General features: G+C 40.9%; 1 protein-coding gene across 3 annotated transcripts in view; it reads left to right on the forward strand.

The window, feature by feature from the left end:
- Window positions 1-27,495, forward strand: part of FBXW7 (F-box and WD repeat domain containing 7) — a 178,858-nt gene that overhangs the window by 140,802 nt on the left and 10,561 nt on the right. For 2 of the 3 annotated variants that reach the window (XM_054065389.1, XM_054065390.1), the window contains 6 exons: window positions 7,476-7,558; window positions 11,520-11,661; window positions 18,585-18,719; window positions 22,896-23,019; window positions 24,621-24,757; window positions 26,365-26,478. In XM_054065389.1, the coding sequence (XP_053921364.1) occupies window positions 7,476-7,558; window positions 11,520-11,661; window positions 18,585-18,719; window positions 22,896-23,019; window positions 24,621-24,757; window positions 26,365-26,478 (735 nt within the window). Of the gene's footprint in view, window positions 1-5,049; window positions 5,275-7,475; window positions 7,559-11,519; window positions 11,662-18,584; window positions 18,720-22,895; window positions 23,020-24,620; window positions 24,758-26,364; window positions 26,479-27,495 lie in introns of those variants that run through there. The other variant, XM_054065391.1, reaches the window with a different exon arrangement.

Below are 27,495 nucleotides of genomic sequence, written 5' to 3' on the forward strand. Positions count from 1 at the left end.
AAAACATGAGAATGTGGGATTTCCAAAATCCCAGTGGATCATTTGCTTAATTTCAAATTACATTAAAAAAAAAGGATTGATAATAGCAGCAGTGCCCTTTTTTAGAGGAAGGCCCTGCCCGTAATTAGTTTGGAACATATTTAATGCTTGCAATCGTATGGGATTTTTTTCACCTTGTCTAAGACTTTATACGAGTTGGACTCTAGCATCTGCCTTTCTCATTGACTGAATGGGGAACTTAGGCTTTTAAGTGTAGGTGCGCTAAACTAAGCTGTAGTTAAATGTCTAAAGCAGATGGCAGAAGTACCTCTCTGTGGGGCCAGATCCTTGCCTGAATGGAAGCATTTGGCAAATTAAATGAAGTATGGGGTCGGATGGGAGGTCGAATATAGAAGACAAAGCACTGGCTGCTGCAGCTGCCCTAACTAGATTACTGAACAGACGGGAAGTGTTTAAAACCTAAGCAAGTCCAAATTTGAGAAAGGGAAAATTAACTCAGCACGACTGTCCTTCCCAGGTCTTTCTCACCATCTCCAGGGTAAATCTTATGCAGCTAAGGATTTGGCCCCACTTGATTGGGGTGTTTGGTTTCCTGGATGGGAAAAAAATGCAATCATATTAGACAACACACAAAAATCCCTCTGAAATGTTCCTAAAGGAGTCTGTCTGCTAAATGTCTGCTAAATGTGCAGAGTACACAGAATCCCTTCTGGCACCGTCTTGAGTGATGCATTCACCAATATTAATGGAGATACCAAACCATATTGCTCTACAGTTCCTCCTGCACACATTATGCTCCTAGCGCACAAATGTGCATGTGAAATGCCAATTACGGTTTTTGCATTCCGTGGTTTAAGCACCAGTGTGCTTCCAAAATGCTGACTGGCCATAACCACGGCCAAACCATCCTGTGGTGTCTCCACTCAAAAATGTTTCTCCAACCAAAAAAAACCAAAAATGTTGTTTCTTTGGTCTGTTGCACAGTAATCTCTGTTCTTCTGGGGATTATATAGCTCTGCGGGTGATTTCTGTAATTCATTCTAGTCTTTCATTAGAAGTAATAGACGGTCTTAATTACAGCATGCCACATGACAAACTGGTAAAGGTGCTAGAAATGTTGCCAACAGGAAAAGAATTGGATGGTGTGAATTTTTATTAATTAAGAACTGGCAGCACTGACGGGAAATAAGATTGGACCTGTGTCCACTGGAAGCTATGTAATTTTGGTGTAGACATTTTTCTAAATGTCATGAGTTGTATACTGTGTATGGTTTTAAAACCTTGAAAAATTATCTTCAGCTTAAACAAAACAAACCCAACGTTTGAAGTGGAATATATATAAAATAGGGAAATATGGAAACTTCTTGATTTTTCTTTTAACATTGGTTTAGAAAGTGTGGTCTTCGTCAATGTACCTTAATTGTGATGAGCATTTGCTTTATGCCATTAAGTATTTGTAGAGCATATAAAGTTATTGCAGTGTACATTATTACAAATGGCAATAGAGATGTAAATGAATGCATGATCTCTGCTACTTGCTGTTGGGCTCTGAAAAACATCTGAAGAGCAGGGATCTTATTCCTCCACTGCTGTATTTTCCAGGAAGGTGCAGAGTGAAGCTGTGACCTGCAGCGCTGCTCAGACTCCCCATTTTGGGCAGATCCCCACTACTTTTGCAAAGCCTTAAGTAATTTCTTACAACTGAGAGCATGCTGTATTCATGATGCTAAACTTTTCTGAGGACAGGGGAGTTTTCAAAGTCAAAGGAGAGAGAGAAAGCCCTTTCCAGACAAGATTTTGGGTCGGGAGCTTAGCAGTTGGTGCCTTTAGCCTCTGCAGGAGTGTGCTGCTCTCCATCAACAGCAGGCTGTGGTTAGGCATTTTGGGGAAGAGCAGATATTCAGCTAGAGTAGTCTTGCAACTACCCAGAGACTATCAAACTTAATTTGAGCTAGAGAGGATGATTCCTTATTCGGAGAAAATCCAAAATGCTACCACTATAGCAAAAAATACTAAATAAGTGAGAGCCAGAGCCATATCCATATGCAATTTTTGTCTCCTCTGAGAAAGGCAGGCTGCTAGATGAAAGATGATCTGTCTGTGGTATCTGTGTCTAAAATCTGGAAAACCCCCAAACCTTTCATGCAGAATAAATACCCGATACACCAAGTTTTCTGCCACTAGCAAATGATTGTTGGGGTTACTACATGGGTCCTGGCTGAGGTGGAAAGATTAGCAGTTAAGTCGTTGGTTTTTCACCATGAGAGACTATCTGCCAATCATTATCAAAAGAGAAGGAATTGGCAATAGTAGTACTCCAAAAGAGGAAAATAGTAATTTCTAATTATTATTCAATGCATTGACTGCTTACTCTGAAGCACGTTTTGTTCAAAAGATAAATCTAGTTATGCTGTCAGGTTACACTTGCCTTTGGGCTGGGGGAGAGACTGATCCCTGTGGATTCCCTGCCAGTGCCCGCTGCAGTGCTGGAGGAAGAGTAGCCATCGTCCCCTCCTCTTCATCGACTGTACTCATGGACGGGAGAAGGGGCAGAGATAGCGGTGAACGTTGCAGGGCATTATGCATGCATGCATAGAAAGTACTTCTAAATCCCCACAGTGGTAATGTTCGAATTCTTTCTTACTCTGATGATTTGGGTATTAATTTGCTTCCTGTGATTATTTAATGTGTATATGCAGCCTATGTTTTTTTCCCCCTTCCCGTTTGCATGTGATGTGCTAGCAAAGGAAGACAGTAATAGTCTCCCGAGATATGTAGAGCTCTGTTCATATCCGAGGTATGAAGTCAACTCAAGACCATTTTGTTCTCATAAAATATACAGCACTGCAGTTTAATGGATAATGGCATAAATGCCAAGATTTGATGGGCAGAACCATTTTCACTGGGAGACGAAAAAGACTATGAGGACTCAGTGTTGGATAGGAGATGTGTAAAACTGCATAGAAGCAGGATCTTGTGTGCTATGGGGCAGTGATTTTGCATTATCCAAGTATGCTAACACCTGGCACGCTTAGCTAGTATAAAGTAATAATACATATGAGATGTTTTTAAAAGTACTAATGAGGAAGCTGATGGGTTTTACAGAAAGTAATTCCACTCCTTTAGATGTGTGTTCTTTTTTTCTTTTTTCTTCTACTTTTTTTTTTTTTTTTTTTTTTTTTTTTTAACTGCTTTGTGAGATAAAGAAAAAGCTGGTTTTCCCTCAGGTCAACAGGAACTGTTTGCTTCTGTTTGAGTGCATTGGTTTGGAGGGCTGCTGAGTGTCTCCAGTTCCCACTGCACCTGGGGAAAATTATAGAGGAACACCGCAGCTTCAGATCACATTCTGGGTATGCACTGCTCTGAACTTGGGCAGACAACTTCGCAGGAGGGGAAAAAAAAACCAGAAGGAAAAATTGCAGAAGCTGGAGTCTCTTATTTGAGTTGTCTTTATAGAAGCTGCAAAAAAAAACACAACAAACCCAAGCTGCCTGGCTGCGGTGCCGGTTGCAGGTATCTGAGAGCCCAGCCATATGTCAGGAACTCCAGTGCCCTTGAATTGCACCATAAGGGTGATTGAACAGAGTTGATCTGCACAGAGTAGGAAACAACCGAAGAAGGAGCGTTCTTTAGCAAGTAATTACCTAGGGCTTCCCTCATGCTTTCACCGAAATACAGGTGCGAGTCCTCCAGAGGCTGTCTGAAGCCCAGGCTAAGATGGCTTGGTGTTTGCCTTGTCACGGAGAGGGAGCGTGTGCGCAGGCTGCTCCAGGTGTGCGAGGAGGGATGCCTGCACCCTGGGGAAGCCCTGGACTGGCTCCCGCCTTCTGCAGCTTCCCTGCCGCTCCGCTGCGAATTAATATTTTCACGTCTATTACATAATTGTTACAGTCGGGTCTTCCAACTCCTAAATCCTCAAAGCCCGTTTATTCTATTGTTTAGCCAATAAGAGGGTATTTCAGCATCTCTTCCCCCCCCCCCCCCCAAACTAGTGTATTTCAAATTATTCTAAAATTAGCTGCACTTCTGGAGGACTGATTCGCACCCGTCCACGAGATGCAATCACGTCCGAGTCCAGCCAGGCTCGCCGAGGCCGACCGTGTAATTATAATTAGTGGAAATGAGCTTGTTTTGCTCCCGCTTGGAAAAACGGTGTGAAACGCGCAGCGCTGGGGGAGCAGAGCCCCAGCCTCGGGGAAGAGGGGAGGAAGAGGGGAAAAGGGGGTGGAGGAGGGGAAGGGAGGGAGAATGGAGGAAAGAGGGGGAGGAAGGGGAGAAAAGGGGGAGGAAGGAGAGAAAAGGGGGAGGAAGGGGAGAAAAGGGGGTGGAAGGGGAGGAAGTGGAGGAAGGGGGAGGAAGGGAGAGAGGAAGAAGGGAAAAGGGGAGGAATGGGGGAGGAAGAGAGGAGAAAAGAGAGGAAGAGGAGAAGGGAGAGGAAGGGGGAAGAAGGGGACAAAGGAGGGGAGAAGGGAAAATAGGGGAGGAAGGGAAAAGGGGGGAAAGGGGTGAGGAAGAGGAGAAGTGGACAAAGAGGAGGTAAGAAGGGGAGAAAAGGGGAAAAGGAAGGAGGGGAGAAGAGGGGAAAAGGAGGAAAGAGGGGTGAAGGAGGGGAAAAGGGGGAGGAAGGAGGGGAAAAGGGGAGGAAGGAGGGGAGAAGAGGGGAAAGGGAGGAAGGAGGGGAGAAGGAGGGGAAAAGGGGAGGAAGGAGGGGAGAAGGAGGGGAAAAGGGGAGGAAGGAGGGGAGAAGGAGGGGAAAAAAGGGAGGAAGGAGGGGAGAAGGAGGGGGAAAGGGGAGGAAGGAGGGGAAAAAGGGTAGGAAAGAGGGGAGAAAGAGGGAAAAGGAGAGGAAGGAGGGGGGAAAAAGGGGAAAACGGGAGGCAGTGGGGAAAGGGGGAGGAAGAGGAGAGAAAGGAGAGGAAAGGGGGAGGAAGAGGGGAAAGAGAGGTAGGAAAAGGGGAGAGGGGAGGGAGGGAGCCGGGGGAGGGAGGTCTCGCCCCGCTCCCGCAGCGCCGCCCCTCCCGCCGCTGCCCGCGGGTCCCGGCCGCGCCTCCCGCAGTGCCTGCGCCGCCGCCGCTGCGGAGGCGTTCGGGGCGGGGCGGAGCCGGGCCGAGCCGAGCCGAGCCGCCGTGCCCGAGCATGTCCGCGCGGGAGGCGGTGACCTACCTGCCGGAGAAGGGGCTGTACTGCCAGCGCCTGCCCGGCCGCCGCGCCCGCAAGGCGAAGCGCGCCGACACCATGGGCTTCTACGGCACCCTCAAGATGATCTTCTACAAAGTGAGTGTCCGGGGGGGGCCGCGATGCGGCGGGGCTGCGCCTTCCCCGCCCGCCGCAGCCCGCACCGCGCCGCCCGCGCCCAACTTTGAGCCGCTCCCGCCGCAAACCCGCGGCTCCCACCGCGCTGCGGGCTCGCACCGGCGGGGAGAGCGCCGGCCCCGCCGCCCCCGCCGGAAAGTTCCCCCAAATACCCGGGAAAAAGCTCCGACATGGGGAAAAAAAAACCCCGCGGTTCTGTCGTTAGAGTCGAGAACCGCGTCTGTTTTCCTTTGCTAACGCGAAAGTAAATCGCTAGAGCTGCCTGCGCTGCTGCAGGCTGCCTGCTTGTTATTTGGAAGATGTTCCTGTTATTTGGAAGATGTTCTTATTATTTGGAAGGGGTGCTTGCTGTCTCAAAGGTGTTCCTGCTTCTTATTTCGAAGGGGTGCTTCTTATTTTGAAGGTCTGCTTTCAGGAAAACTGTATCCCCTTCTTAGGAGAAGCAGGAGAGGGATGCGATGCCAATAACCTCTCAGAAAGGCAAGCTGGAAATAAGAATCTTCCTTGAACGGGAAAAATCCTTTCTGGAAAGTCTGTCATCAAATACCAAAATTCGTGCTCAAACGTCTTACTTTACACTCCCAGCAATTTTGGTGGCTGGCTAATCTAGCACGGTGATAAAAGATGGTATCCGTCATTTCCCAGTGATGCCTACAACTGGTTTTCATGGGGGAAGCGCGGGGGGCTGCTCTTCCCGGGGAAGCAGCACGGCTGAGGTTGGTGGTTCGGCAGCGCTCGGGGCGGTTCTGGCCGAGTGCCTGTCTGGTGAAATGCTGTGGAGTGTCCCATGTGAGGCACCAGCAAGAAACCACGGCTACAAGGCAGGCTCTTCTGGCTGCCTTGTAGCTGTTGCTGTAAAACCGGGACCAGTTAACCTTAGTTAGCTTTCTATTGTAATCACTAATAAAGCAAAACACAAGCTCTTCAGTGACTGTTTGTAGGGAAAGCCATAAAGGTATTTTAAAAGTGAAAGAAAACAAAAACTGCTACGAAAGTATATGGACTGTGAGCTTCAGAGAATCCTGTATGGTGCTCTTTTTTTAGGCAGGTAGACTGATACAGTCAGTCGTTAAATAACTACGTTATAATGCAGTGTTAGAAAAGATCAGATCGGTGGTGCAAGAAAGATGCTAGCTTTTAAACCGTATGAAAGTATGAAATTTGGAAAATAGGGAGCAAATGGTCAGACTGAAGTGTGAATTGTTATACAGGTAGTTTATGTATTTTGCAGCTCACAGCTGTAAACAGCAGTAAGCATCCTTCTGCTGGCTGAAGTGTTCAAGTGCATCACGTCTTAAAAAAAGAAAACCACCAAAAATCTCAGAAATTGTATTTGGCTCGCCTATCTGTCATTGAGTCCAAAAGCCTGTGGTTAAAGATTACCCAAATATGTAGAAAGTAATCTTTATTTGACTGAATGGATAAATATAGCTTTCAGTGGTTTCCATCTCTTTCGTGATTTTTTGCAGACTGGCTTCCCCTTTTAGCAGCTGCCCTGCTCATTATTTGGTTTTGATCATATCTAATTGCGGGTGACATTCAGGACTGAGGTTTAGTGTTTTTCATCCTTACCCTTCCTGTAAAAATGTTGGTTCATCTGTCAGTCAGTTTTACTGCAGTTTTGTAACTGTTTTCAATGTACAACTTTAATTGAAAAAGGTAGACAAAAGGAAAAAAAGATATTTTAATTTTTTTTTTAGGCCATAAAATGAATATGTGGTTTGTAGTGCAGACAGGCTACCTAAAATTTAACCATTTCCATGAGACTCTTGACAATGAACCTTGAACACAAAGAATGAAGGGGGTTGGTTTAGTTCTTTCCCTCCTCTCCCAGGAGAATAGAGAGAGCAGTTTAGTAAATAAACCGACGCAGAGTTCTGCCAATTCTTAACATTTGAAATCTGGAAATTAAAAGAATGTAATTTCAATAGGTTTTGAACATCAGAATAGCAATAATATATGCGTGCACGATATAGAACGTGTACCAAATACCGTTGAAGCTAAAATGTTGCTTTAAATCATCTTGTTGAAAATCATCTTGTCAGCTTTGTTGAAATTCAATGTTAAAGGTAAAAATTGATCAATTTTACAGAAGTGCACTTAAATGAGGCTGGTCATGTAACTAAATCCTTGTTGTTGCTCTTTTTTCTCTCACCTTACAGATGAAGAGAAAGTTGGACCATGGCTCCGAGGTCCGTTCTTTCTCTCTGGGAAAGAAACCCTGCAAAGTCTCAGAATACACAAGGTAATTAAACTCAATAACAGATCACTGGATCCTGACTCTAGAGTATATCCCGTCTCTCCAGCTGCTAAGCCTGATTCATGGCTCCTCTTAATGTGAAAGCACTGTAAAGCGAAGAAAGGATGGTATCAGCATTCGTATATTGCTTACCTAATTTAGATTACCTGAACTGAAGATGAGTTTTAATGAAGTAGCCAGGTTTGCATTTCTTCAGTTGAGGTTTGTGTTTTATTCTAAATATAGCACACCCATTTACTCAGAGAATTTTTGAGGGTCGACGTATTCCTGGGAATAAAATCAATCAGATTTTTGAGAACGGACGTAATGATAAACCCTAAGACTATTACAAACTGTGATCAAATGTATCACTTTGCTATGGTAACAGGAATGAGAGAATGGAAATTTATGTAGGCAGAACAGACCATCTGATCTTAACAGGAACACACACGTACTTGTTATCCACAATATGAAATTATTACAGGCTCTAGTCTGCTTCATTACTACTCCTGAATGGTACCAGGTCGCACAAATAACTGCTGCTCGTCCAGTCAGATGCATTGTGGGGTAAAGCACTCCTAAATGTGAAAAGCAGTAGGGCTCTGGATGCACACCTTACGCTCGCACTTCTTGCTGTATAGTTGCCGTAACAATTGTGATCTTATGTCACTTTGCCTCCCGTCCTGTTTGAATTTACACCATTTTTTTCCCCTGTAGTCAGCATTAGCCCTCCCACAAGCATTGAGCTCACCTCTGAGAACTGGCCAGGGATGTTATTTCTTCTGAATATGCTGTAGTAGTGTTCAATCACTGGTGAATCTTTCAGAAGAAACTTGCATTTTATTTCTCATCCTTTAAGAGATTTATCAGGCGATGACTGAAAAGTTAGGGCAGTGTGGAGAGACTGTTCCAGGGTTGCTTTTCAGATGACTAAACACTTCAGTAGAGAGAAAGAGGTGATGTCTTGTTGCTGAGAAGTACATTTTGCAGTTTCCACATTCCCCTCGAGTATCAAGTTGGTTGCTTTTCTGAGTTTCTGAACCAGTCTGATGGAAGAACTCTCCTGTTGGCCACCAGTTCTTGAGGTGACCCACTGTCCTCTCTGCTCCCACAGGAGTAAACAGCTCAGCATCAAAGAAAGTACACTTTTCATCAGCTGTGTCTGTCAGATTCAGAGGAACCGCTGGACTTGTCCAGTTTGTGCAGAAACCTGACTGGCTATTTCAGGAGAACAACAGAGAATACAGGAAAAATAAAGCACCAACAAGAATCTTGTGGTTCAGTCTTAGGTCAGAGGGAAGAAGCTTTTAGGTTCTGTTTTGAATAACTGTTAGTTTTTGACTGAGAACCAGTTCACAGCAGAAGAAATTGAAGTGTAACTGTTCTGCTGGGGCAAGCTCAAGGCTTCATATTGCTCAGATCCAATATAAGCCAACTGTAAGAGCCTTATTTTGGGCTTTAAATGGTGGGCCTTCTGCTGAGTCTCTGTACAGGTGGTGAAAATGAATAAACTGTAAACTGGGTTTTATTATAAACATGCTTTCAATTGACATTGCTTGGATTTGGAGTCATTATTGGCATAAAAGAATCTTTAAGTAACATCTGATCCTCTTTCTTTTAAACTGTTTATGTTTTATTTAATAATATTTAGGCAAGTGCTGCAGTTCTTGTGCCTCCTGTTTCCATTTTGCCTAGGAACAGATACTCTCTAAAATTGACAGGCCTGATGAACTTTCTTTGCCTGTAACAGGTAAAGGCAATAAACAAATGTCATTAAGAAGAACCTTCGTCTGTGAAACAAGAGTATTCTAATATTAGCTTCTGTTTCTGTCACTACTCAGTAAATTAATAGTTAAAAATAAGCCTATTCAAACCAATCTTTACTTTTCCTTACCAGTTTGGGTAAACGTTAGAACATGCTATGATTGTCCTTCAGAACAAGGATGAGTAGAGTGAAGTATTTGCAGATTATGATAAGATAAATATTAAAAGGAACTTGCTGTGCATCATTTGAAGCTGTTCTGTAGCCACTGAAAAGTCAGCAAAACCCTGAAGCTCATACCTAGTAAAAAGCTGGATTTATCATACGCAAAAGCGAAGGGGTTTTTGGAGTCTCACACTGTATTTAACATTTTTGTGCTTGTGCAAACACTACTGAGGTTCCAAATTTCCTGCTAGGGAATAACAACTTTGATAATCAATCTGTGAACAAAGTACTTTACATTATGGGAATAAAAAAGAGAAGAAAAAAAGAAAACCCAGTCAGCTGTATTTCGTTAGACTCCTACAATAGCAGCTTAATCCCAGTTCTTTTAAAACCTCCGTCCCATATGAGTGAGCTGGTTTTTAACACGTCAGAATGAAAAAAATCAAACTAATTCAGGGAGCATTTTGACTCCTTTTCCCTCTTCACTTCCCCCCTAGCCCCCCCCCCCCCCCCGCTTTAATTCCTATGTCACTCCATCAACACTCAAACTTCAAAATGCTGTATAGAGTGTTTCAAAGCGCAATTCCAAACAACTAAGCCCCTAGAACTGCTTGATATTGCTAGCTCTTTGTCAACAAAATGTATTAAGAGCTAAAAATAGATGGTTGTTGGTTTTTTGTGTGTGTTTGGCAATGAAGCAGCAGGAGCACATTTTGCATACAGGTGAGACTCTGAGCTCGCTTCCTACATCACCAGTCAGAAGGCACAAGTGCGGCCTAGAGGGGAAGGAAATACTCTAGCAAGAAAAGAGAATTTGTAAACTGCATCTTTAGAGATAGTCTGCTGTTGTCAGTGTGGTACTTTTTCAGCTTTGAAGGGTGATCCCTGTTTCCCTGGAGGTTTAGTATCTGGGGGATTAGTAATGCAGTGGTAAAAACAGGTAAACTTGTGAAAATGAGGGAACTGACGCCTCAAGTGACCAGTAGAACAGTTTTTCATGTTATTACTTTTAAATTAAGTTTAAGCGTTTGAGTGATGGTATAGTCTGCTTCCTTACTACTCCAGAATGGTACAGATCACACAAATAGCTGCTGCTGTTCCAGTCAGATGCATTGTGGGGTAAAGATGTTGAGGCTCTGGAGCATGTCCAGAGAAGAGCAACGAAGCTGCTGAGGGGGCTGGAGAACAAGTCTTATGAGGAGCAGCTATGGGAACTGGGGTTGTTTAGCCTGGAAAAGAGGAGACTGAGGGGAGACCTTATTGCTCTCTACAACTACCTGAAAGGGCGTTGTGGAAAGGAGGGGGCTGGCCTCTTCTCCCAAGAGACAGGGGACAGGACAGGAGGGAGTGGTCTCAAGCTGCCCCAGGGGAGGTTCAGGCTGGACATCAGGAAAAAATTTTTCATGAGAAGTGTCATTGGGCACTGGCATAGGCTGCCCAGGGAGGTGGTTGAGTCACCTTCCCTGGAGGTGTTTAAAGGATGGGTGAGTGAGGTGCTGAGGGGCATGGTTTAGGGATTGTTAGGAATGGTTAGACTTGATCATCCAGTAGGTCCTTTCCAACCTAGTGATTCTATAATTCTATAAACATGGAAAAGCGGTGGTAGGCTCTGGATGCACACCTTAAGCTTGCACTTCTTGCTGTATAGTTGCCATAACAATTGTGATCTGATGGCACGATGCTTCCCATCTTGTTTGAATTTACACCATTTTATGGGCTTTTTTTCCCCTGTAGTCAGCGTCAGCCCTCCCACAAGCATTGCACTCTCCTCCCAGAATTGGTCAGGAACGTTATTTCTTTCGAATATGCTGTAGTAGTGTTCAGTCACTGATGAATCTTTCAAAAGTAACTTAAATTTTATTTCTCATAAAATTGACTCATGCCTTCAGTGATCAGTAGAACAGGTTTTCATGTTATTACTGTTAAGTATAAGCATATAAGTAATAGTTGCAACTACTGTACTAGATGTTTTTCTGCAATAGGCTTCTAGATTTTCCTTAGTGTTTTACATGTTACTATCACTTTTTATTTGTATTGCAGTACTACGGGGCTGGTGCCATGCTCTGCCACACCTACAACTTTTGGGGACCTGAGGGCAGCCAATGGCCAGGGACAGCAGCGTCGACGCATCACATCTGTGCAGCCGCCGACAGGCCTTCAGGAATGGCTGAAAATGTTTCAGGTAACCAGCGCTTAGAGAAATAAACATCTGAAAGAGTTTACCTCTGTGATTTAAGTGAAAGACTGCTTCGGTAAAGGCAGTCCTCTTTACACATCCCAGGGTGTCTCTGTCGTTCATTTTGTGTACTGTTGCAAAAACAAATGGGCATCAACTTTAAGGAATTGCGGTTCCGTGTTTCAGCTAGTCACTGTAGGGATTCACAAAAAGTAACAGCTTTCTCTGGTGTCTTAATAAAGTAACTTTTCCTGTTTGATGCTTTCACATTTTCTGCAAAGTGTCCCATCATGTAACAGCTGTCTCCATGGCCTCAGGCTAACCTGAGATGTTTTCTCTTGGAGACTAGTAAGCATGAGTGTGTGGTTTACTACAGTGCGGGTAGAGCACTACATTTGTCATAAGTCTGGTGGTTTCTAAAAACAGAAAGAAAAGTTTAGTGAAAACAGATTAAAAGGAAATTCAATGTGTGTTTTTACTGATCCTTATGTACTGAGCGCAGTGTCAGCCAGAACATGCGTACACAACTGAACAGAGAAGAGAAAGGGTTTTTATTCTTCTAACAGCCATCAGCAAGAAACTTAATCTGACAAAAGAGAAGGTGTGAATGATGCTGATATGCACCTTTTACATGGGTAGAAAGTGAAATCTGCATGGACACCATCCTCGTAGCACCCAAGCCAATTTTGTGTACGTTAATACAGACACAGTGAGGGGCGGGCATCTGCCCCTGTTCCATAACCTGCCTCATGGAACTCTCTTTCCTGTACAGTTTTGCTCTGTATTTTCAAGAAGCAGGGATGAGTCCTAGTCATTGATTTAAAAAAGGGAAATATTATGTCTTCCTATCTTGATTAATCAACTGTTCCTTCTGAAAACATTTTCAAAAGCTGTAAGTAACTAACACAGGCATTGTTTCAGCTGCTGTAACAGGCAAAGGTTTAAGAGCAATATTGTAGCTACAGTAGCGAGCATACAATTTTGCAGGCAGAAGTGTGCTTTTGGCTTGATTCATGCTGCCACATAATACCATTGATCTCAATCACTGTCAGTTCTGAACATTAAAATAATAATGTAGAACTCCTTCCCTCTTTATTTTTACACATACAAATTATAAAATTGCTTAAAACAGTGGAAGTTTGGAATTAAGATATTCTTGTGCACATCATTCAGTTTCTTAAAAATATTCAGATTTAATTATTATGGTGTATCTTTTGAGACTTCATGGAAATATGTCTTTTTAACCCCTAAGAATCATATTTGAATGGTACTTTGTATATATGATAATGAATACTGCATTGTGTTTTAACTTTTTGTAGTGTTAAAGCCTTTGTACTAGCAAAAGCTGTTTTGTTATCTACAATGTACAGTGTGTGTTTTCTCACATAAGATTGCCAGTTATCAAGAGTTACGTATTCTAAAAACAAAGATTATGAAAGGCTGAAACGTTTGAGAGTGTAGTGCACACATGCTTGACAGTAAAAGCAATGCTATCTGCTGTTCGGTCAGGATAAGGAAAAGAAGTCTGTAAGCCCATGGAAGTTTTGCCTACAGTGAAGTCGTTACTGGTTTAGGGTCCCAAATTTGGGGTTAGTAATGTAAAGGACAGAATTCAATGACTCATGTAGCATCATTCTTGCAATACAAAATTTGTCCTGTACAGAAACAGGAGAGCTTTCTTCTGTATGTACTGTATGCCTGCTAAGCCCTCTTTATAGCACTGCCTTATTTTATATGAAAATATATTTCCGTTTAGTTTTAGAGTTAAATTTCCAGGGTAGCTGGACATAGGCACTGTTTCAAGGTAGAACTGTCCTTTGGCATGGAAGCTGGCAGTAGCAAGTGGGGCTCGGTTGTTTTGAGGTCTCTCACCTGCACATTGGCCTTCAGTCTTACTGCTATGTTATCTTTGCAAATTAAAAAGCAGATTAAGACCACCCTTCTAGTATTGAGAAAGCTTAAGATGGCCTTTAGGGGTTTTTTTAAGTTCATTTTTTATGTTATTGCTGCTGTTATGTATTATAGTTGATCTAAGGCTTTTATTTTGACAATGACAAAAAACTAATACAGAAAGGAGAAAGGATTGGAAGTGCAGTTGCGCTTCCCCTCTAAAAATGAAGGTGTATATTGATTTCCATGAAACATTAGTCTGGAAAGAAAAATAGAAGAGCATTGTAATAGGTTCAGACCATTTAATTTCTTAAATACCATATTTTTTCTGTTTTGCAGTGGCTCTTGGCTTCGTTTTTTTTAATATCCACTATAAGATTTTTAAAACCCAATGCCCAAGTGTATCTTTACAAGATATTTTTCTTTTATAAGAAGTTTTATTTTATTTGAAACAGGATATATTTTTTAAGTCACCAAATCACTTGCCATGAGGGAAAAAAAAAATCAGCTGGATGCTAAGTTCAGCCAGAGATGGTACTGCTTTAAGAATTATTGAGTTTTTTCTCTCTCTCTTTTTATTCTTCCTACTTCACATACTTATAGCGTTGGGATTTATGAAAGTGTTGTGATAAAAAATTTTCATTTTCTTGGAATATTGACGTTGAAATGTTGTTCCATACACAGCAAGTATAGGCAATCACTTTGAGTAGCTAGTGAAAACTATTATTTTACCTAAAATTGGAAGCATTTTTTTCTCAGCAGTGTAGATATGGTCCAAAATGCTTTTGCCATTTCAGGCTGGCAAGAGTGTACTGTTCCTTGCTTTTACATAAATACTTGGCCAAGCCACCTAAATTCAAATTAGTCACCATTCTCCATTTCTTATTCTTCTGAAGACGCTCATGAATGCTTAAATGCACAACTGACCAGTCCACCTCAAGTCAAGGAGGTGATAAAGATGGTATCATAACCAGCACTGCAGCATTTTCTTTTCTGTGTCTTGTAGTGGGACTAGGCCAAGGATTTGATGTTTCTGTACAACCCCTATGTGCAGAACAGGAGAGATCTGCACCACAACTACGCACCACCCCCACGTTTTGGATGTATCACCGCTATCAGTTTGTTTCAGAGGAATTGTGCAGACCTGCAGCAGGTCTCCTGATCAGCCCTTCTTATTTCCCATTCGTTTGGGTCTCGGGGCAGTTCTGGTACAAAAACAACTCCTTTCAAAAGAAACTCTACTTTGTCTGACCCATAGCAGGGACATAAAGGTCTGAGCCAGTCACTGCTCCTCTGTATACAGACAGGTTCATGTTACACGTGGTGCTGGTGTCCAGCCCAGGGGCCAGACTGGGTTTTAGGGGTGGGTTAGTATGGGGGCTTCAGTACCAACTGCTCCTGAACCCCTCCTGCTATGACAAACTGCTGATGTGGGCACTCTTTCTTTCAGTGGATTTTGCTTTTGTGCTGTTTTTATCCACACCGAGATACCTTTGAGGTGGAGGGTGGCAGGGATCTCAGTAACTGATCCAAGAGTTGGACAGAAGCAAGAACCAGAAGGTCCCTTTCTGCAGGTCACTGTAACGAGAATCCTCCATTTGCAGAACTTGGTGACAGAGAACAGTACCCTGAAATGAAACTATTTCCTATAGGTGTCCTAAATATACCTGTAATAGAAAAAGGATCTAATTGCTTCACACTGTAATTGTACACATTGGAGCTGTCAGATAAGAGCTGTGCAGTAGAAAAGTGTAGATCATTGAAGAGCGGAGGGTACAGAAACCAAAGATGGTAAAAGATAGGTGGCAGGTCAAACAGCAGGGATAAGGTGGATGTTGTAGAAGCAGCAAAGCTGTCGTTTATATTGATTATAAAGCTGGTTTGCATGTCTGAAAAAGACAGATGTTTAAACATAATAACCAAGGGGAAAAAGAAGGGGTAGTTTTCAGGTAGGTAGTGGCATGGTTACAGCAACTGCATTACTGAATGAGGAAATGATGTTTGTTTAGGACTCTCAGATCATTCAAAGAGCAGTATCAGCAGTCCCTGCTGACTTTCCAAGGGGTGTGTGTGTGAACGCTGAAACTGACTTTTCCAGGGGAACCCTTGCCCATAATAAAAGCTTTATTTTACTTTTACGTTAATATTAAACTTAAATTTTGAAGACAAGGAAAACCAGTTAAACAAATGAATTTCAAAGCTAAAGTATATTCTTTTCAAGGATCTTCAATTTGAAAAGCAATCACCTGGTAGAAATCCAAGGTATCTGGATGCTATACAACATCTCAGAAGTCTCTGGTCATCTACAATGTCTGAAAAGTTGCAAACTATTTAGTGCATATTTGCTTTTTCTTCTCATCTGCAACATTTGTTTACTGTTGTTTGTCATCAAAGCCACGAGTTGATTTCATCCTTTCTCTGCTCAGTGTGCTATGTGCATTTTTTTAGCAAACGGATCAAACTATGGGGCCCAGAAACACTAATTTACTAGTCTTGCCTTTGTTAACACAAACAGTTGTGTTCATCTGGCAAGGCTGACATCCCAGTTTTCCTTGCCAAACATTTTCCCCAGAGACACCCTTATTGACTGTAGCTGGAAGTTTGTTTGCTTAAGTGAAAGACTAAGGGGACAGTGTCCTGGAGAGAACGTTTTGTAGCAGCTGATTGCTTAAAAAGAACCATAGGAAGCTGCCGACAACCACCCTCTAACAAAGAATGGACAGATGAAAGAAGAGTACTGGTTTTAGTCATCAGCATATTTTTCCCATTCTTGAATCTTTTCATTTTCTATTCAAATCTATTGTATTTCAAACCCGGAAATCTCTAAGCATAAAAGAGTTACAGATTGAGATAGTGTACAGTGTAATTATTAGTATCATGTATATAACTGCTAGCAACGTTTGCCATAGCAAAACCCAGTTGAGTTGTTCTAATTTAATAAATGTAGCTGTTTATAAATAAAGGGTAGACTGGCCTTGGAAATTCACATAAGGAAGTAGCACAGGTATTACTTTCCCCTTTTTTTAATTCTCCTAAATTCAAACACGCTGACAAATGAGATTGAAGATGGCAGACGTTTGTACCTAACACCAGCTAAGCTCTGGGTTAGTGAAACAAACAGCGCTTGGAAAGTTGGTGAGATAAACAGTTCTTCAGTGCATGATTTATGGAGAACTGCACTCTGATGCAAATGTTTGTATTGAAAGAAATTTATAATAAAAGCTGTTTATAACAGCACTGGTGCAATTTATGCTGAGATAGTCTTGTTTCTTTTTAATATTTGGAGGTATTGACTATGAGACACAGAAATCCTCGTTTCATATGATGACAAACTACATACACGCCTAGGGATGGGGAGATATTTTCTTTCCAGCTTAGACCATCCTGGCAATTGCCAACAATGTCTTGAAAAGTGCAGGTCGTAGGAGCTTCCTTCCCCTCCTCTGTTAGGGCAGACTGTCTGCTGTGTGCCATCCATTTGCTGTAGAGCAAGAGCGTGGAACTGGTGTGAACAAGCTTGCTACATACTGCCTGCTTTCTCACCGCTGTCCCAGCAGGGCCTTAGTACAGAATTAAGACAGCTCAAAGCTGTTAGCACTGCCCTGATGGAATGGGGTCACCTGGAAGTCAGGCCGGTCCTCATGTGGGTAAATGATACTTTTCTTGACATTCTAAGTATTTTGACATTTTAATTAGGGAGAAATGGTGCAACATGATGATCTTTCTGTGTTGAGTGAAGCAGGGTATTTATCTGCTTTGCATTTGCATTCAAAAATTCCACCTTCTTCACTTGCTTCATTGTTCTGTAGAAATGTCACAATATAGAATACAAACACTGTAGTATTGCGGAGACCAGAGTTAATTGTTATAACGTAATGCAGAAAACAGAAATTTAGAGCATGAGTGATAGAGGCCTGGAGATCCATGGCAGATTAGTACAGAAATCTTAATTGTAGAATTTCAGTTAGCCTCATACGGTAACTGTAATATCATTTGTATGTGCTAATTTACTTGTAAATGTCACTCTAGAATACATTCAAGAATATGAAAGTGAATCTACTCTCAGAAACCGTGATGTCTCATTTTCTCTCCTCTCTAAGGCTTTATTCATGCTCTAATTCTGTTGCTAAATCAGTTAGTGGTAGCTGTTGTTTTTTCCTGTAGAAATTATTTTTTTCTTTAAATTGTTTTCATATAACAAATCAAAACTCTTTGATGAGCACAGATGAATTTAAGACATGTTTTTCAGATGTAGAGTATCTTCAGTTATTAATTTTCTTCTACAAATGATGCTGCTGCTAATCTGCTGTGCTCTCAGATGTGTACCACATTAAAATCTTCAGATTTTATGATGCCCGTTAGTGAAAATGTGAAGTAAGAAAATTACCAATCAAAATTCCCTGTTTATTCAAGCGTAAATTGATAGTTACAAAATATACATTGGTTTATAGCCAGGATGCTGAAATTACAGCATTGTCACTTTGGGACATGCCATAGTAATGAGCAGACAATAAGGTAATGTAATTTTAGAGAAAGTTTATTTTCTTTCCTCTCATTTCATTTAAAGTTTTTGGTCTGCTGGACGGACAGTAAAGGTTAAAAACTGGAATCGTTTCACTGGAATGCACAATGGAGAAAGACGAAGAGGGAGCGCGTACTGTTGCAACCCCTTTATTGTCAGTAATATGTGTGTAGATTTCATCAACTTCAAAAGAAGCTTAATTATTATGATTAAAAATTATTATGATTAAATATTATTATGTATTTAATTGCTAATCTGTTCGTGTGTGTGTATACAAATCCTTTCTTAGCTTATGAATCAATGTAGCAGTTTTCAATATTTTGAGTTGATTAACTTTTCATTTTTGTGTAATTAACATGAGCATTTATCTTGCTGGCTTTTTATATGCTCTTTAGGAGTTTGTATATAGCTCAACAAAGAAACTCGACTTGCTTTTTTGGCAAAGCAATGGCACTTATGAATATAAACCAAACTAGTATATTAAACTGAGCTTACTGTTTCTTTTCTTGCCTTGCAGAGCTGGAGTGGACCAGAGAAATTACTTGCTTTAGATGAACTGATTGATAGTTGTGAACCAACACAAGTAAAACACATGATGCAAGTGATAGAGCCCCAGTTTCAAAGAGACTTCATTTCTTTGCTCCCAAAAGAGGTGAGAAACACAAGTTAATACTGGACTGTGTAGTGCATCAGCTACTACCTTTTAAAAACTTCTGTGCCGCTTACGGTGTTCTGGTTTTGCCAACCTAGTGATGTAAACTGTTAGAGGTCCACAGTGTGGTATGCTGCCATAGCGTGGCACCTGTAATTCCAGATTAAAATGGTGGAGCTTTTTGTTTTGAGAACTAATTCTGTTAGGGCACGCACACAAATTTCCTCTGGATGCAAGACCTTTCTGCAGACTATTCTCTAAGTATAAACGTTATTGTTTAATGCTTTTAAGGGTGGGGTTTTATGTGAATGTTGTCTTTAAATTCACTTTAAATAAAACTGAGCCCTAAAATCTCTACCAAAAAAAGCTGCAAAGGTAAACCCAGAGAAGCCCTTCTCGCTGTGGATAAAGCCAAACCCTAATCAACCAGATATCTTACAGTAAGTCCCTTGCTGCAAATCAGACCATGTTGTATCAGGTTAAAGAGAAACTAAGATTTGGCTTTCAGCCTCTGTAACTAAATGCTGTCCACAAGAGAGTAATTCTTGGTGTCCTCACAACTAGAACATGACAGTGGATATGAAAGGTTTGTTACAATTATTAGTGTGTTTTATTTCATATAGAAACGGTGCATCTGACCTTGATTGATCTTAGGGAATTGGATTTTTTTTTGTTACTTGGAGGCAAGAGGGTAGTCTATTTTGTTTTGCCAGCTCTACTGCATGTTGGGTTTTCCATGTGAAAATTTTCATGAGGGCTGAAGTCTTTATAAGTCTGTACCCGATGTTTTTTCTGGTGCATTACTTAATTTTGAATACTTAGATGTACAAGACCCTTTTTCGCTTTTATATACTGTCATATCTTCGCAAGTCTGGAAGTGTCACAGCCTTCCCTTGCGGGTTGGCCTCTGTCAAGGTTGGAAGCAATTTATGTAACCAGTATTAACTTGGTGCACACAGAAGCACTTCCTGTGGCAGCCTCCTTCATCAATGGAAAGGACATCTCGGGAGGAGTTCAGTAAGGCCTCATGTGGCAGCTGTGTTTCTAGAGAAGCTGCCCAAAGCAGCCTTAGTCCAGAGGCATGGAGGGAGGAAGCAGGACTTTATAGCTTCAGAAGATACTTTGTCACTTCTACACCTGTTAAATCTGGAAATTTAATGCAGAATTGGTAAAAGTAGCTCACAGCTCAGTTGTCTTTGCGAGATTTAGTGGCAAAACTAATCCAAGTGCAACCAATGATCTACTTATGCTGTTACTGATGATCATGTTATTATTTCAATTTTAGCAGTTTCTTCACAGAAAAGATATGTCATTTAGCTGTAAAACTTTCTCAAGATGTTTCTTGACTCCATTGTAAGATACTTGTGTTTAATTTGTTTAATACATTTTAGTGTTTATTCTTGCCTCTTGAAACCAGAATACTGTCAATATTGCTTGGCTTCATGAAAGGCTTTCACCAGTGGAACTGGCTTAAGTAATTTTTGCTTACAGTGACCCCCCAGTCACTGTCACCAAAATCAGCCGAGTTAAACAGAAACCCCATCAAGCTAATTCCACCATGTCCTCTCCTTTTTGAAGATCTTCCTTCACTCAGATCTCCTAAGCGATGCTGCCCCCAGGTAGTTACCCTGGCTGCAGTAGGGAGTAACAAACTGAGACATGGGGGCAAGAATAAGTTGTTAAGGTCAGTAATTCTGTAAACAGGCTTCACTATCAAAGTCAGCATCCTGTGAAGACACCCTCTCCTGAGTTGTCGTTCTGCATTAACATCTATAGTTGTCTTCAGTGCTGTTGCATGCGATGCAGTGATTTTATTACCTAACCAGAAAAAGAAGGTGCTTTGGACAGGAGGGCTCTTCTTCAAAAATGTTTCCAGCAATGCAGAGAGTAACTTAATTGCTGAATAACCAGGAAAATGTTTGCTTTCCTCCTGAGGAAACATGTAGTCAAACAATTAATCTGAAATTAATACTCCTGTTTTCTTGCTGAGACTTTAGAAATAATTATTGAAATTACTTGTTTGTGAAAACCAGGTCTAGAAACCAACAGATAAGTTTTGCTGAAATTAGCCAGAGAACATTTGTTGCGTGTGAGTAAAGGATAAGGCAAGAATCTGCTTAATATTGGGTGTTATTAATGCTGCAGTAGTGAGTAGCCACAGTTGAGTCAAAGGTTGGATCTTTGCTACCTGAAATTCTTTTACAACTCGATCCGTGAGCTAAGAGAAAGGGACATCATCTTTTATGTACTGCTAATCTTAAAGTCAACTGTGGGCTGTGTTGACCCTTGATGACTATTTGCATAAATATAGTCTAAAATAAATGTCACCTGTATGTAACCTGTTTCAGAATCAGTTGGCTCGCAGGTTTTAATTAACATGATCTTAGCAAGCATCCACATCTGTATAGACAGGACAAGTGGTATTTAAACAAACTGCTGTCAGTTAAGGAGCATCCAGCAAAAATGGAAAGATCTCTTTCACATCTGAGTCTTGCCGCATGCAGGACTATCATTTGATGTGTGTTAAGAAACAGCATTTCTTGAACATTTTACATACCAGAAATTAAGGTAGAAATTTTAAAAGGATGAGTACAGTTGTTGCTCTTGTAATAGAGAGCCTTACACCATATCCTAAATGCTGCCTTACTGAGTAGGGATGAAAGGATGATTCCTCAGCTTTATGGGCTGAGGTGCGTGTGGAATCTAATGCATAACTTAAGACACAGGTCCCTCAATTGTGGAGTCCTACGTGCTCAATGTGAGCTGCAGGTGATGGCTTGCAAACAAGGTGTGTGTGCAGTCAAAATGCAAACGGTTCTGGCATACCGAATTCTTGTTTCCTGCTCAGTCACTGCCTGGTCTAGATTACTGAAAGTAAATGTTTCTCACATAATAAGGTCAAAAAAATCTGCTGAGGTCAACAACCTATGGTTATGACTTCCTTACTGAATTTCAGTCTGTGCTGCTTTGAAGGGCAGATTCTATTTATATACATTGTAACTCCAGTTAAGAATTAAATAAAAAATCCTAAACACAAAAAGATATGTCAAGCAGAAGTAAAAGTGGATGATCTGATTTCCTTGACAACTTTTGCATCCTATTAGTTACTGACAAAGACCTCACTGCTTCCAGCATGTTAGTAGTTTTCTGCATCACTTCCCATTGATACTGTTCTTTCTGCAGAATTTTTAGCCATTAAAGGGACTTTCCTGCCTCTTACACTTCTGTTTTCCATGAGTGAGGAGACGTGTTGTTGTTGTCAAGTAGAAAAGCTGTACTTGGTCACCATACGCTTAAGGGTAGCTGTGCCTGTATTTTGGATTGTGTTTTTGCTGCCTCTTTTCTTTCTTAAGACTTCAATATATCTGAAGATATTTATGGAGATTTGGGGGTCTCACTGTGATCATGTGGCTTAGCTTGGTCTGCTGAGGTGTGACTTCTCACCATAATGTTTAACTTTGTCATATGGAAAAGTTCATCTTTGTCTTCTGGTGCTTATTGGGGTTTCCCACATGTTTTTGGCAACATAGTGTGTTGAGTGTCAAAGTAGCATCTTAATATCTCTCAATCCTTCTGCATCCCAGTCCATAGAACTCCCTGTAACACCGCTTAGGAGTATGTTTGCATTCTAATCAGAAAATGAGTGATACGTATGCAGCATTTCCTAAGGGTGCCGAGTGCTTCTGAACTCAAGTGCGTGTAGCATTTCCTGTATTTAGGCCTACTGGGTGATGTTACTCATCACAACATACTTTTCTATTTGCATGCATGGTGACTGTTGTATTTTCTAGTTAAATTCTCAAAATAACTTTCAGCATAGTTGTTAGCTAAAATAACAGACACATAATTGTTTTACTAATAATTTCGTTAATGGTTCAAAATAATGTTGATTACATTTTAAGAAAAAAGATAATAGTGATTTCAGCTGACATCTCCTCCCCTGCAAATACAGGAGTCATTTCTGATGTGATCTGTTTGGATTTAATTACTTAAGATAGGTGTTATACTTCCATGTACCCAGTGGAATAAACTGTAGCTCTGTTAAGGTTCTGAGATTATTTAATGATTTATTGTTTCAATTTTCTGTATTTCATCCCCTGATGTGTGATAATACTTTAAGTTACTTCGCTTTTCCTTTCAAAAGCAATGCAGAGAATACACTTTCTCTTTTTACAGCTGGCACTGTATGTGCTGTCATTCCTGGAACCCAGGGACCTTCTGCAGGCAGCTCAGACATGCCGTTACTGGAGAATTCTGGCTGAAGATAATCTTCTCTGGAGAGAGAAATGCAAAGAGGAGGGTAAGGCTGAGCAAAAAGATGGATGTAATGGTCAAAGTGTTGCTGTTGTTAAAAGTGCAGTTCATTTACAAAGTAAGCTTAAAGTTTTAAAGGCCGTTCAGGTGACTTTAAATTTATTGCTAGTGATGCTTTGAGCTATGCGGTACGTATCTCTGTTGAAAGTAAGAAGCAGAAATAATCCATGAAGTACTAGGACTGAAATCAGAGTTAGGTTTTAACATCTTATTTATAAAGTATGTAAGGTGTTTGTTGTCTTTAAAATACAAATCAAGAAGACACAGCAGTTCAGCAGTAATGTCAGTGGGCAACAAAAGGCTCTCAGGAAAGCAGCCACATATTTGAGTACATGAAGAATGTAGGCTTTTATTTTGTAGGGGACTTCTGTGTACAAGGAGTTTGTTCTGGGGTGCGGAGCAGATGCATGTGATCTCAGAGCAGTATCATTCTTGGACACAGGCAAACATAGGACTTCTCCAGGCTGTCTCAGATTCTAGAGACAAGAACTTGTGAGAGGTCGATGCAAAGGCTTTAAAAAAACACGACAGTGTGAATGTAGCTGGCTATTTGTAAAGGCACCTAAATTAATTAGTTTTCTTTTCCAATGGAAACCACGTGTGTAACCTTTTAAAACTTTTCTAGGATTCTCCTCTTACAAATTTCAGTGAAAACGCATTAAGAGGACAGAATGAGTAAAAAGGAGAAGGCTGAGAGGGAAACGTGCCTACATTTGTGAGCTTAGGAACAAAAATAAATGTGACCAGGCATGAGAGCACATACAAACGAAACAGTATTGTAGTCTGATTAGACTTAGTGAGGTGCTCAGTAATATGAAGGAGCAGTTAATTGGAGACTTACAGATAGATATGCCAGAGAAGGGGCTTAAAGCAGAAGAGTGAAATCCACATACTGGCAAGAGACAAGAGTCTTGCTAGCAATGAGGTGCAGTGGAGATAGGAGCTGCATAGAAAAAACAAGAGACAGGTGAGAGAAGTGTGTAGTAGCAAGGCTAAAACAAAGCACTACTGCGTAAGTGTTGATTCAGAATGAGCATAGCTATACTTAAATTGCTGCCAGGAGAGGACAGTGCCAAAAGCACACAGCCATTTGAATCGAGCAAGGAGTTACGAGATCACTAATATCTAGAGTCACAGTGAACTTAAACGTAATGAAGATGGGTGATCAGAGAGGAGAACCACAGACAGAAAGGTTCATGTTTTGAAAGGTTTCAAAATGAGCATGCAAGTGGTTATGGAGTTTGTTGGGCGATACTCATTTGTAAAAGACAGTATTTTGCTGCGTTGCCTCACATAGGGGAATTCAGAACCAAGCTAGTAGGTTGCCAGCAAGGAATGATGAACTAGAGCATTTCCAGCCACAATTACAGTAATGATTATGCTTAAATGACAAAGAAAGATGGAGTATGAAAAGCTGAGGAGCTGAGGTGGTGCCAGTGACACATAATGCAAATCTTGGCGTGCGGGAGGTTGTTACGTCGATGCAGTATTTAATGTCAGCGGTCACTGTGAAAATTTGGGAGGGAGAGAAATTACTGTCTTAAGGGTGGCCTCATCTCTCCCTGCTTTTTTTAAAATTCATTTCAGGGATTGATGAACCATTACATATCAAGAGGAGGAAAGTAATAAAACCAGGCTTTATACACAGTCCGTGGAAAAGCGCCTACATTAGACAACACAGGATTGATACCAACTGGCGGCGAGGAGAACTTAAATCGCCTAAGGTAAGTTTCTGAGCTGTGCGCGTGGTGCCATGAACAAAGCAGGATGAACTCATAGGTTATCTTTTGTCTTTGAACAAGCTACGCTATCCATGCACAAAAAGCAATGTATTGTTACGGAAAAAAAAATTATTTGTATTTTAGCTTACCCCAGGCTTAAATTACTGTCTCAGCACCCTATTAGCAAATCAAAATGTGATACAGCAAGAATTCTTTCACTGCTGTTCTAAAAATTTTTGTAATGCTTGGTGAATCCCTATGCATATGCCAGTCTCTTTGAGACAGATAATCTCAGAAACTTGATTGGATATAATTATAATGAAACAGACATACATATATAATATATAAATACATCTATATATTTGTAGAGCTGGACCGTGTTGCATCATAAAAATGCTCCACATTCTGTGATCCCCTCATGCTTTGTTTTTATACATGTTCTTATAAATTGAGCAGCATAAGACCACAGCTTCATTCTGTGTTAAGACTATTTTTTTAATATTAAAATATCTTAATGATATTGCTATCTTATCATTACACATTTTCCAACACAAAGATATGAAGCAATACTTTGGACATTTTGTCAAATAAAATAGGAACTGTCTAATCAAACCTGGTATTGAATAAGCAGCCAGAAACATGAAAAAAACCCCATATTAATAGCCTTTTAAGGCAATTTGCCTGTTTTCTTGATTACTATGCAACAAAATAATGCAAATAAGAACACTGCCATGGAAAACCTATGGCTATATCCTGCTGTTTATTTGACCGTGACTTATGTACATCCTTGGCAGCGGCTCTGTGTTTCTTGCTTTGATACACCACATCAAGTTTTCTTGGAATTATTATTAAAATTACAGCCTCAGGCATTATCCAAATGCCCATTTTCATTTTGATGAACGTCTTGAAAAGTGTTCAGATATCTTAAATAAAACATTCCTTGTGCTATGTATTCTGATAAGGATTTTTTTGCTGTAGTGCAGTAAAATATACTGAATTGCAGTTTTCCCAAATCAAGCATTGAAAATCCCACTTCTATTTCCAGCACATTAAATTATCACTTTTGTTTGTATTTAATTGAGCTAATGGTTTTCTAGTTTTTTACTTTGGTGCCACCTGTCATTTAACAGATCACAATGCTTGGCTGGTAAGGAGAAAATAATAGATATAGTCAGCCTTGACCACCGAAATACAGATGTGCAGCAAATACAACCCCATCTTTTTTTGTTCAAGACTGAAACAACTCTTAAAAGGTAGAAGTCTGAGCAAAAAAAAAGCCTCAACTGAAAAATAAAGAGGTCAAACACCTGAAGAGGAATTGAGTGATGTCCAGTTACTAATTCAGCCTACTTTTATTAGTGATTTCTTCTGGTTCTTCTGGGTGGCTTACAATAATTGTAAGTGTACTTGCGAAGCAATGCAGTATCACTCCATGGAAGAAGGAAAATACCTGGTTTTGTCCCAGCTGGTGGTAAATTAGACTTGACACATGGGATTAAGGAGCCTTATTGTTATTGAAGCAACTCTAGCATTCTCTAATTTATGACTCAGAAGAACACTTTGTTTCTCGTGCTTCTTTCTAATCTCCTTTTGATGTTCTTCATTACCAGGTGCTCAAAGGCCATGATGACCACGTGATCACATGCCTTCAGTTCTGCGGGAACCGAATAGTGAGTGGCTCTGATGACAACACGCTGAAAGTGTGGTCAGCAGTCACAGGCAAGGTAAGTCAGTTATTTTGCGGAATTCCTGAGGAAATGAGCTACAGGTAGAGCACTGGTATGTCAAAAGTGCTGCTGTGCCATCAGACCGTACTGCAGGGTGGTCTTCAGTGCTGTCTGGTGCAAGAATCAGGAAAAGTACTGGTAAACATTTGGGTCATTTTTCTTACACAGTAACCAGTCTAGTTCAAAAAAGTCACCTTGCTGTGGAATTGCAATGCAGCTCATGTTACCACTGGCATACATCCGTGTCCTCTTGGCAATTCTGCGATTCTTGTGGAGTCGTTTGTGACATGGATTCTGAAGAATTTGGACAGATATGTTACTTTATCTTCCTTAAAGCTTAATTTAGCCTGCTTTTACTCCTCTGGATCTCCCTTTCTTTCTTGTCTTCTAGCACTGATCTGTTGTTTTTAAGTTACCAAAACAGGGTGTTCATTTTACTGGCTTCAATTTCAAATACAGTTTGTTTTTCTTCCTAAACTACTATATTGCTGAGCCACCACCCCCCCAAAAAAAGTAACTTGCTTTAGGTTTAAATATTTCTTACAAAATCAGATCCAACTCAGACAGGAATTTAATAAGCTTCAGTAATTTAATTTTGGCTTGAAGAAGCAAAACCATATGTGCAATCAAAAAGACAGTACTGAGCATTACACTTATGTTAGAACATCACAGCCACTCAGGACACAGATTTTTTTATTTTAAGGAGACTGACTGACTGACCAGGCTCCAAGAATGTAGAAAAGGCCACAGGGAAGCAGTACTTTTTCCTTCTAGACCAGTACTGTTTGTACTTAGTTTTGTTTTAATGATACAGTTATGTGAACAGCAGGACAGCTATTGAGATTGACACATATAAGGTGTAAAAAGTATCCACTTTGTAATCTTGAAGCGGAATGTTTTAAACATTTGTCTTTGCATGCCTGGAAGATTCTTGATGGGATTGTAAATACGACTGTGGGGAAAGAATGAAATTAAAAGCAATAGGCAGCCTCGCCCTGCCTTTCTTGGCTTCCC

Source organism: Cuculus canorus, chromosome 4 (assembly GCF_017976375.1).
Source record: "Cuculus canorus isolate bCucCan1 chromosome 4, bCucCan1.pri, whole genome shotgun sequence".
Taxonomy (NCBI): Eukaryota; Metazoa; Chordata; class Aves; order Cuculiformes; family Cuculidae; genus Cuculus; species Cuculus canorus.